This window comes from Rhipicephalus sanguineus, chromosome 6, assembly GCF_013339695.2.
Source record: "Rhipicephalus sanguineus isolate Rsan-2018 chromosome 6, BIME_Rsan_1.4, whole genome shotgun sequence".
In the NCBI taxonomy this organism is placed as follows: Eukaryota; Metazoa; Arthropoda; class Arachnida; order Ixodida; family Ixodidae; genus Rhipicephalus; species Rhipicephalus sanguineus.
The window spans coordinates 113,095,406-113,107,364 of NC_051181.1; the positions used below are offsets into that span (position 1 = coordinate 113,095,406).

At 44.6% G+C, this 11,959-nt stretch overlaps 1 protein-coding gene across 1 annotated transcript; it reads right to left on the reverse strand.

Annotated features, from left to right (window-relative positions):
* On the reverse strand, positions 1 to 11,613 carry LOC119396204 (iron-sulfur cluster assembly scaffold protein IscU-like). The gene is made up of 5 exons (XM_037663305.2): positions 11,409 to 11,613; positions 10,765 to 10,878; positions 7,890 to 8,000; positions 2,314 to 2,392; positions 1 to 227 (listed from the first exon to the last, which is right to left on the reverse strand). The coding sequence occupies exons 1-5, from the start codon at positions 11,499 to 11,501 to the stop codon at positions 118 to 120; spliced, it is 507 nt and encodes a 168-aa protein (XP_037519233.1). The 5' UTR covers positions 11,502 to 11,613; the 3' UTR covers positions 1 to 117.
* Between the last annotated feature and the right edge of the window lie 346 nt (positions 11,614 to 11,959).

Below are 11,959 nucleotides of genomic sequence, written 5' to 3' on the forward strand. Positions count from 1 at the left end.
TTCAGTTAATCTAGGCCAACTGCCCTTTATTCTACTTTGCAAGAGAGGCAGCTACATTTCGTCGACGAGTCCAACAAAGTTTGCTTTTCTACAATCTAAACAAACATTACAACACCCTCAGCCATTACTGCTTGCAGAGGCGTCTGTGCTCGCCTTGGGTGCCTCCTGATCACCCCGCTTTCGCTTGTAGTCACTGAGAGCTGCCTTGATCGCATCTTCGGCAAGCACTGAAACAATGGAGCGAGATTGAGAAATTATACAATTCATCAGATTACTTAGAAGTGAAAGAGTCCAGCTAGACAATAATTAGCAAAACGTACAATTAAGGATCCTGATATTTAGTTCACAGAGCAAACCGTTACATTTATTTATTTATTTATTTACTTATTTATTTCATACCCAGAGAACCTCACGGCATTACATCGGGGGAGGGGGGGGGAGAAAAAAATTCAAAGCGCACAGTGTGGTAGCATAAAAATATACCCTTGCATGCATGCTTGCATGCATACATACATACATTTATAAAACGGTGGTAAAGAACCTCTAGACCACCAAAAAAAATTACAGGTAAATATACTACAGAGCTGTAGTAAAAAGTATATAAGAAACTCACTAATGCAACAAGGAAGTATATTTCAGTAATCAATAAAAGCAAACTTATACGAACAATAATAAACAATAATAAATTACAAGCGCACAAGTATACAGTAGTGACCACAAGGAACAGCACAAGGGATCCATAACTCTAACACAGGAATAATTATTTCACCAGTGCAAAAAAGATGTCATTAGACAATGTAATTACAACAGGCTGATCTAATTGATTCCAGTCCCGTATTGTTTAAGAAAAAATGACACGCTGAATGAGTGTGTTTTGCAGACAAATTCCAATACATTAAACTTGAGGTCACTCTAGGGGAATAGTAGCTATAGTCGGATACAACTTTAGAAGGCAGGAGAGGCCCCACCCAGACGACCGAAGCGTGGCAGCTGATCAGCTCCGCAACTAAAGAAATAGTCCCGCTCATGCGCGCGCCGATGTTCTCCAAAGGCGGAGCCACCGGCCGTCCCGCTCATGACGTCAGTCCCGAGTGCGCGCCCATTGGTGCAGGCTTGTGTTCATTCACCTTTCAAGAGGAAATTCCGCTGCTTTCTAAAGTTGTATCCGACTATAGGTGCTTTAATGTAAATATGCCTGTCAATGCCATCTTTTCAATAATAAATATGAAAAATTTTTAACCGGAGTCTGTGTCGTCGACAATCAAATGTACCCCACTGCAATAATTCTTTCATGCGCGAGGACCGAAATTTCTGTCATAACAGCCAGAAACAAACCAAATGGCTAAATTCTGCACCCTTTCTAGCTTTTCGCTGTCTGCTGTTTCTACGTGCATATGAAAGCAGCAATATGCGATAGGTAACAAACAAACATAACTGGCTGACATACCTGACCATTATGACTCGGCATGTGCAATGTATAAAAAGTAATCTGTGGGCCTTTCAGTAATGGAACGAGCTGCAAAGGTTACCCATCTATGTACCAGCAGTTGTACTTTCCGCAGATCAGCTCTGAGGAATCCCACAAGGTGGTAGAAGCGTTATGAGAGCGATAGATTTACAACCACCTGTCTCGCAGCACAAAGCTACGAGGAAATCCATACCAATTTCTCAGAACGAAAGCTTCTTTGACGAAAAATAGGCGTTGGGATTGGTCCTGAGTTTGATTTTCACATCAGGACGAAGGGGGGGGGGCAATGCATTCGGCTGAGAACATCAAGGTAATTTAATGCACGTCTCACACAATGCAACTCATCACATGTTGCAGACTTTCGCCTTGAAGGCATAAACATGCTGCACACCTTTTGTCTCTATAGGCAGAAAGCATCGTACAGTAAAGCATAACATCTTAAATGTACACAGATGTCATCACGGCCGTCATTCCACTGAAAGGTATGTTGGGCCAATCGTGTTGCTATGTCGGGCACTTGGCTTCCAATACAGAGAAGAAAGTTGCCCAATGAAAGGTTTGCTAACAACACTAACACATGCTTAAGAGCATTGCCTGACGATCAACACTTAGCAAGTGCAGGGGTATAATACTAAAATAAAAGACACTTCAGAGCCTGTACAATCCAGGTCAAAATCTACTTGTTGTGTCACATAAGCATTTGATACTGCACGTATATTGTGAGACATAGTATAGTTTGCAAATATTTTAATCCAATGTAAATTCTTGCGTCCCGATGTTCACAAGTGCACACTGTGGAAGAAAAAAAGTTAAACATGTTAATAGGGTATGAAATGACTGTTTACTTGAGCAGTGAAGCTTGACTGGAGGAAGGCTCAGCTCTTTAGCGATGTCTGTGTTCTTAATCTTCATGGCTTCATTTACCTGAAATAAAGAGCAGTAACGTGAGATCTACTGCTGACACAAGCTGAACTTCCTTAGAACTGTAGCACTGTTCATCACAGAACGAAACTAATACTCAACAAAAGAAGCAATTTGTCACTGTTAACATCTCTCACTTTCTTTGGTCTCAAAACATGAATCAGCACATTTGCTTGACATAAGGTTCTGCATGTTCAAGAAAACCACTTGCACTAATTTAACAACTTGCGTTCCCTGGTCGGGCACTACCAACAACGCAACACGACCGCAGCACAGGGGCGTAGCCAAGGGGGGAGGGGGGTTCAAACGCCTCCCTCCCCCCCCCCAAATTTCAATTTTGCTTGCATATGCATGCACACATACAAATGCACACACGAAAATACGTAAAGCATATTTGACCCCCCCCCCCTCCCCGAAAAAATTTCTGGCTACGCCCCTGCCACAGCGGCTCGTGGTCGGACACTGCTTAAAAGTTGTTTCGATTGATTCACGTGCGCGTGTTCTCATTGCATTATGCATCATCTCTAAATGAGTAGGTAACTTCTTTTACTTGAGTTTTGTTTGCGTAAGTTTCACAACGGTAGGGATGGAAGATGGGTAAAGGTTTCGGACCACAAAGGGTTAATGCAGCGACTCTGTGCATCATAGAACCGTAAACTGCCTCTGTGATGATAGGAAAATCAATCAAATTTCACTCTGTGCTGTGTAAGACCTATCGTGAGGCATACATTCCAAACCTTCCTGGGAGCAGGAAGGGGGGGAGGGGATAGGAGGAAGGAGTGGGTTTGTTTTAAGAAAAAATAGCTGTGCCAATGAGGGAACCGCACAATAAGAATCCATGTTGCAATCAACATATGGAACTCTAATTAAACAAAGTTCATTCCAGCAGGATGCTACATGTCTAGAGAGAAATGCAGCCGACCACTTCGGCTACTCAGCAACCTCAAAGGGGCTGAAAACTACCACAAAGGGGCTATTTGACGCCACCGGTTTATGTACAGAACAGACGAGTGACGCCGGAAAGGTTTTACTACAGGCAAACCATGAGGTACTAGACATCAGTTTAACTCTATTGCTTTTTACTGACTAACATAAAGAGCTTCACAGCATCTTATGCTGGCCACACAGGCAAGAGGTGCAAGCTAACAATCACAAAAACTTGGAATGCTGTAGCTGAGTCTGGGACGTATGTGCCCAAATCCCTTGGTCAAATAAAGTTTTACCTCCCCTCCATCCATTCACAAGCATAAGCTGTTACTGCTGTTGATAATGAGTGAGGACTGAGGGATAAAGACTATGAGGAATGAGTAAAATCCCAAGCAGCCCACCCCCTCCGTTTTCTGGAGATTTGAAATATCCACCATGACCGTGCAAACGACCCCCCCCCCCTCTGCCCTCCCACAATTTTCACTGCTTCATTCAGTATTCTTATTCGCTTGATGTGGGCTTATTGATAACGTCGGTGAATGCATGCCTATTCAATAACACATTTCATTAGAAGCACCTGCGGGTCTTCCACCGCCATCTTGAATTCGATCTATGACCAGCAAGCCCCCCCCCCCCCTCCAAATCTCAACAGTGGCGCAATTTTGTACGCGTTCTTAAAACGGACAGAGGCGGTCCATTACATCCAGCCGCACGCGAGTGGTCAATGCAGGGCCGTGACGTCTGTCGCGGTTCACATTGGCCATTCGCGTGCGGCTGGATGTAACGCCACGCCTCCGTGCTTATTTGGAATGCGTACAAGATCACGCCACTGATTATCTTTCACCGCAGGGAGGGTGCCTGCTCGGGATTTTACGGTATATCGGGTAATATAAAAAGTGAAAGTAATTACAAATAATTTGGAAATCCATTTTAGCTGGGACGTAGAGCAGCTATAAAACTTATCCAAGTTCAGGTAACATACAACCTTTGAAATAACATCAAGGCAAGCAGACATTATTGTTGCTTGCAATTTATCTCGCACAAATTCAGAACACAAGTTATGCAACAGTACTGCAAATGACATGAACCAATGCAAAGTTCACTGATCTGTTCTATTTTGCTGCCCATATTCACATCTTTAGACGGACAAATTTGACCATGGCACAACAGGTAAAAGTAAAATCCTGTCTGCATTTCTTCTGTTCTCTGCACTTTGGCAGGAGGGGTGCGATGTTTAGTTACAGTACTCTTCAATTTTTATTGCTTTCTCTTTACCCACTGTGCTGAATAGCAAACGTGTAATGTAGTGTAACTGCACTACACAAGTGTAGTGTATTTACACTACACTTCTGTTCGTCATAGCGCCGCTTAAATTTCACTGCAATGCTGCTACACCATGCAAAAATAAGCAACCTTCAGGCAAAACACAAAGCTGAATGTTGTTATAGTTGCACTGACAAAGACCTTGTTTCGCTGCACTTGCTCTTACTGTGTTTATTGCGCTCGTAATACCATTTCTACTTATTAATCTCAGCATCATGTAATCACTTGGTTTACTCATTGATTACATAGCTGTCAAGATGTGACACCAGGCACTGCCATACCCTTTTCAGTAACTGGTATGTAAATGTTTTCAATATAATAGTGTACAAGCACTTGCTGTTAGTGCACGCTCCTGTGGCCCAAGTAATTCAGCACGTCTTGAAATCAAGGGTAATCTCCAATTCAAGTATTTAAACACAACACACATGCTGCCATAAGAACCTTGGAGACAACCAACGGCCTCCACCAAGGTTCTTTCGGTTCACCACACAAAAACTCAGCCCAAACTAGACCAGGGCTGGGCAGAGATACTCAGAAAAAATTGGGGGACGCTTAAGCTTCGCATTTAAGAGTTGAACGTGATAGCGATATCCTGCCCCTAGTGCGCACTTCGAACACTACGAGTTAGAGCTGTGCACGGGCCGTATTTCCGAGCCCGAGCCCGGCCCGGGCCCGCTGACTTTGTCGAAGGCCCGCCCGAGCCCGACGGCAAAGGGCTGCGAGCCCGCCCAGCCCGGCCCGACGTTCGAAAACACAATCCCAGGACCGGTCCGGCCCGGCCCGGCTTTTAAAGGTTCGCTGCGAAAACAAAACATCGTTTTCCGGTAATTTGGCATTTTATTGAGCATATCGAATATGATCAAACGACACACGGCAAATAGTCTCTATTACACAGATTACAAACTGTCGTGCAAAACAGCAAGCAGTCCCACGATTCCGGCTTCAACGAAGTGCGGCGCTTTTGCTTTATGTAGCCCGCCGAACTGATGTTGCGTTCGCTGCTTGCACTCGTCGCCGAAATTGCTAATATCTTTTTTGCCAGCCTGGCAAGCTTGGGATATCTCTGCTGCTTGTTTTTCCAGAAGACTAAAACTTAAGATGGACAGGCAGACGATTCCATAGAGAGATAATCGGAGAGCTCCCCTTTTGTGTAAAGTAGCGAATGGAAAGGAAAAGCGGTAAAGGGCGGTCGCGGAAAAGGCGCTGTATGCGTGCTGGAAAACAATTCCCGCTCATTTTCTATATTTCGGGCTTGAGTCGGGCTTTGCGCCGGGCCCGAGCCCGGCCCGATAAAACTCCAATAGCCCGAGCCCGGCCCGGGCCCGAGGTGGAAGTGCGTCGGCCCGCCCGAGACCGGCCCGCGGGCCGGGTCGGGCTCGGGCTACCCGGAGCCCGTGCACACCTCTACTACGAGTGTTTAACAGAATGCGCGCACTAAGATGTGTACCTTACGTAATGGGTAGCATGCTTTAAACCAGGCGCAATTATGCGCGAGAAACTTTTCGAAGTTGCAATGCACCCACTGCGTGGTCTTAAGGGAATACCTGCAGTAATGTGTGTGCTTTGTGTAATGGGTGGCTGTCTTTAAACCACCAAGTCGTTATGATATTGACATGGTGTGACACCCGATGACAATGTACGCTTGTACCACGCAATATTACTGCGATATTACATCTCGTACTGTGGCACCTGTATACAGGACGCGTATTTTTGGGAAGCATGAAAGTTGCTTTCAGTGCAGCTCCAAGCAGAGGCGTGGCTGCGTGGTAGAACACTTGCTTGCCACGCAGGCGGCTGGGTTCGATTCTCACTCGGACCCAACATTTTTATTATTTATTTTATTTGCAGCTTTTTCGATTTTTCGGTCACGGACAAGATGATGATTTTTCGCTCACAACCAACGGCGCCAACACCGACGGTGGAATTTCCGCGATACGAGCTCTTTAACGCTATCGCGTTAAAAGTATACCAGAATACAGATATCGAAACACATGCACTGTAACTCTAAAATACAGATACTGAGATACATTTGTCTTTGACGGAACGAGATATTTCAGAAATACTTTTGCAAATTGATGAAAAAAGTATTCCGGAATACAGATAGAAGAATAAAAATACTAGAATACTTTTCTGATTTCAGCAATGCTGATGCTCCGCAAAGTCATTCATTAGGCACAGGATAATATTGTGATTAATGTTTCACTGCATTGCAACTTCCAAGTCAAACATATCGCTCGAATCACTAACGAACACCTGTGAATTAAGAAAAAGCATACATTTATCATAGACACAAAATATGTATTGCTGCGATGGTTGTTACATTAACTGCACTTAAGCAACAGCAGCTTCTCAAATGGGCTGTCATTTAGACAACGTTGGTTCAGCCTCAACACAAGACTTGCGAAATGACTTGCCGCCTGACAAAAATTAGAAGTGCGGCACCTGCCTTGAGACACCGCGACTTTTGTCGGCAGAGCATGACAATACTGCCTCTGCGATTCTGCCATCACAGCATCAGGCGGTTTACCGCATGGCCATTTCGCACGTGCAGGGAAACCTTCGCCACCCCCACTGCGTTGGCGACCGGCGGAGTGCCTTTGCTTGACTTAGCACACAAAAAAAAGTCTTCCTTTCCCCTTTGGAAACACATCAGCTCATTTTTGGCAAATAACGAGATACCTGTGTCCTGCATAGTACTGTGACATAATCGATACATTTTAAAGGTATTTCACTACTGAGATAAAAATACATTTTTCAAATGTATCTCGATACAGGAATACAGATACTCAAAGGTATCTCTAAGATACTATCGCGATACTCTTGTATCGTGATAGTGCCCAGCCGTGAACTAGACAAGGCACACCGAAAGAGCATCAATATTGAGTGAACAAATAGATGAATGCATCTGCACGGCTTCACTATTATTGATAAAAAGGCAGTCAAGCTCGTGACTGCAGTTTCCCGTGATATATAGGACTAAATGTGGTAATGTTTTAGTGTACTATATGCGATCTCTACGAAACAAAATTTAGTTGAAGTTGGAGCCACTCAGGTATTTTTGTGTTCTAATTACAATTTCAAGCCATTGTTTAGTTTTCACCAAATCATTTATTCAGATTCTTGTCATTGATGCATTAAAGTGTTGGCACAACGCAAAAAATAAGTTTGGCATTTAATATTGAACAACAAATCAGGCTAACGAAGCTTTCTCTCTAGCAATGGTCAACAAAAGCTTTCACAAGTCACTTACATTTTTCCCCTTAATCCATTCAGTTGCAAGGGAGCTGGATGCAATGGCCGAACCACAGCCAAACGTCTTGAACTTGGCATCGACAATCTTGCCACTCTCGTCCACCTTGATCTAAGGCGAACAAAAGTGTTATGTTCATGAATGTTAACTATAATTATGTTATTTCATACAGAACCAAGACAAGCAGAGGAATAATAAAGTAACAAAGATTTTTAAAAAGGTGTGGTACGCATGAGGCCTAAATCAGTTAAATATTTAATACCTGTGCCACACGGCACAAGAAATGGCATTAACTTCCTAATGCCTTAAGATGTAATGCCATTGTGCAGTGCCACATGGGTAAATCAAATGGTATTCACCTTAATGCCATTCATCATGTAATGTCTTTGCTACAACCCGTTCGACTGCGAAACATGTACTCTCGACGCCAAAACTTGCTCAATGCAGTACACATAAAACATTTGAAATAGCATCTACCCTTTCAAAAATATTTTATAGGTTACTTTTAAAGGGCCGCTAAACCACCCAGAGCTCGAAGTTTAGTTGTGGTGTCGCAGTTGAGCACATGTCCGCAACGAACACGTACCCGTGAGAATTTTTCAGAACGGTGCCATAATAGCGGAGTTACACGCGTTTGATGGTACAAAAGATGCCCTAGCTCGTTTTTCCTTTCCTTCGCTATGCTCCGATCGTCAGCTCGTCTCTACTCCTGCTGGAGTGTTCCTCCTCACCGTGCGGGGAGGAAGAGCAGCAAGCGTGCGTACCTGCGAGCAGACAAACAGGTGCTGTAGATGACGTGCAGAAAACATGTTGACATCAAGGTGAGCGTTGAGGGGATGAGGAATGCTGAAAGGCACAGAGAGGAGAAGGAATTGTTTGTGGGGCGCATGCGGCTCGTAGCGCTGCCGCATTTGGCATTGTTGATTGTGAAAGCATTCTGAACTTGATGCACACATTTACCTGAAATGTTAAAAAAATATCTGACGTGGTTTAGAGCCCTTTAACAAATCACATGCTATTTCGCAGTTGCGCTATAGTGTGACATTCAATTCAGAATTTCTGCGGCTTCGGCATGACCAACGCAGTGTGGGATTCTGGGCTTCGGATTCAACTTGCAATGACCGAAGTTGCCGTGGCCAGTGGCAACGTTGTAAAAGACAGCAACGAATTCAAGCTAATGGCACCATAGTATCCTCACTTCATTTCACTATCCCTGAACACAGAGTTGAGTTGTTAAAATGCGTGTTTATATTTTATTCCTCAAAAACTGTTCCTCTGAAAAGTCGGTATTATCAGCATCATCTGGTCAAATGCCATTAAAGGGACACTAAAGGCAAATATTAAGTCGACGTTGATTGTTGAAATAGCGATCCAGAAACCTCGTAGTGCTACTTTTATGCCAAGGAAGTGCTTATTTTGAAATAAAATCACGTTTTAGTGGTCCGCACCGCGTTAGCGCACTTCAAATCACCCGCCTGAAATCCGACTTTCATACGTCACTGCTGCCGTGCCCAACGCTGCCCGCCTTAACTGCGCGGCCGTCGACACTAGGAGCATCAGAGCGAAAGTAGCGGGACCCACAGCAGCAGCAGCGAGGGGTTCAAGCATACTTTGTGTATGTTCGTGCGTGTGTTTGTATGTGTGCGTGTATATATTCGCAAGCAAAACTGAAAATTTTCGGGAGGAGTTTGAACCCCCCCCCCCCTTGGCTACGCCCCTGCACAGCAGCAACAACGGCCATCGAAGCCATCAAAGCTTGCCGCAATCGCCGCAATGGATGTGGACGGAGAACTTGACAACGAGACATTGGCTCACGACGCTGGACTCAATTCAGCGACTTGAGCCCCGATGAACGCGGTATGCTGCTGAGGGCTCGTAGTGCCGGCGTCGTTGCATGCGGCATTTTGTCGAACTTTCTGGCAGAGCGACTTTCACAAGCGCGTAAAACACACGCGGCAGTACGCGATCCTGAAACTACCACTGAGACACGACCGCGTGAGCAAAGCAGGGCGCCGGGCGAAGTACAGTTCGGCGGAAAACGGAACCTTTGAACCACGCGCGCCGTTCCTCATGGCAACTCCACAGAGGTTCTTTTTTCCATGAATCAAATGGAAACGAACAAACAGCATTTTATTACATCTTTTGATGCACGGAAGGTTCTTTTTTTATTGCTGTTAGTTTGATTACTAGTGATTTATTGTAGGCAGACTCTCATACGTCATCAGGATCACTTCGAAAATGTCCCACTCGTGGCGCTCATCATGTGATACATTTAGCTTAATCTCTCAGTAAGTAGGGCACTGCTGTTGATAATATTGCTGTTTTAGAAGTTGTCATACATTGAGCTTTCACTCTGACATAAATTGTTATTTTCCTTTAGTGTCCCTTTAAGTTTAGACGTGTGGCAGCTCCACTGAAAAAAATATCAGGAACTTAATGCCTTAACCACTGAAAGCCATTTCTTGTGCCCGTGTGGCACAGGTATTGTCAAGACAGCTTAGTTTAACTTCGCAATCCGAAAAGATGCTATCTTACTAAGCAACTGATTTGCATTAAATGGTCCTCGAAGCACAACAAATATATAAAATACCTACCCAAACCGAACTGCACATACTGTTGCAACCAGCACACGAGATTGGGAAACGCAGCTTCACTGCACTCCTCAGTTTTCTTTGAGAATGTAGTTTATTGCATTTCCCAATTTGATTTGCGAATGCATTTCACCGCACTTCAGAACACGACAGGTATGCAACGATAAGCAATATCGCGGGATACCACTGCCAACCGTAATCCTGCGCCTGCCAAGCGACCTTTTCGCTGTCGCTTTAAAGAAGCGTCGATTTCAAAGCACATCACAACGATTAATAACACTTACCTGCAATTTCATGACATCGCCGCAGGCTGGGGCTCCAACGAGACCGGTGCCAACATTCTTATCATCCTTATTGAGAGATCCGACGTTGCGCGGATTCTCGTAGTGGTCAATAACCTGGTAATAAAAGAAAGGGAGTCGGCACGAGGCAGGAAAACTCTAGTGGACGCGATGAACTACAGTAGGGTACGCATTTTGGACCGGTTGGTTCGGGATTACGAGTGGAAAACGGTTTGGAACTAGTTTAGTAGCGTTGACCTAGTTTCGTTAACCACATAAGTTGTTACCAAGGCGAAATAAAAAAAGAAATGCCTTCACCTATATTGAGTAGACGTGCGCATGCCTCTCGTTTCGAGGCGTCTCACTGTAATCTACTTCATTTTGCGGCCGGCACTGTCACCTCACCTAAATGTCGGTCATTGCAACATCTGAACATGCCTGATCGCGTGTGCACACCATCGAAACAAAGTACCGAATGAATAAGGTCGCAAATCCATGTTAAATGCTGAGTAATGGCACGATAACTTAAAGGTCATCGAGTTAGGTAAGGACAACGTGTGGGTGTTTGAGAGGATCAGTCCAGAAAACCGCGCACGCTGTAGTGCGCAGTACATAGGAATGCATGTACGGGTACTGCGAGTACTTGCCTTCTCGTGGTAGCTCGCAGAGGTGACAGGGACGATAGACAATGTCTTCCTTGCCGGCGACAGAGACCTGTGCAGCGTTCGCATAAACATCATGCGACACAGCCCTTGAATGCCTTCGAAACTAGAATTTTTTCCCCGCCAACTTCGCGAATCACTTCTCCACACAACGACGACTCCGCGTACAAGCGCCCAGCACCGCTCCAAAGCGCGCATGCGCGCCGTGCGTGCGTCTTGATGATAATGACGTTTGCTTTTTGTTTCGTTTTCAAAATATTTTTGTCTTCAACCTCTACAAGTTATAACCTATGCACGCCTAGAAGCTGTAGTTTATAAGTTAACTTTGATTATGACATAAATTTATTTTTCTATTCTCTTTTTCCTGTGTGCACACTCACGCCCCTGGCGATAGTTTGAAAAAATTTCCCACCGTCGTAGTTGCAGATCTCAAAGGCTATAGTTTTGTTTACGGTGAGGGCCAAATTTATGTAAAAAAAAACAGTTTACTCCATGGCCTAATTTATTTTTTAATAATGACGTCCAACGACGGTCGC

Bases quoted from the DNA above. Each gene is read 5' to 3' on its own strand.
- LOC119396204 (XM_037663305.2), bottom strand. From the start codon at position 11,501: ATGATGTTTATGCGAACGCTGCACAGGTCTCTGTCGCCGGCAAGGAAG. The intron at 8,001-10,764 runs GTAAGTGTTATT...TGTTCGCCTTAG, and splicing joins GCGATGTCATGAAATTGCAG to ATCAAGGTGGACGAGAGTGG. The intron at 2,393-7,889 runs GTAAGTGACTTG...TCTTTATTTCAG, and splicing joins AATGGATTAAGGGGAAAAAT to GTAAATGAAGCCATGAAGAT.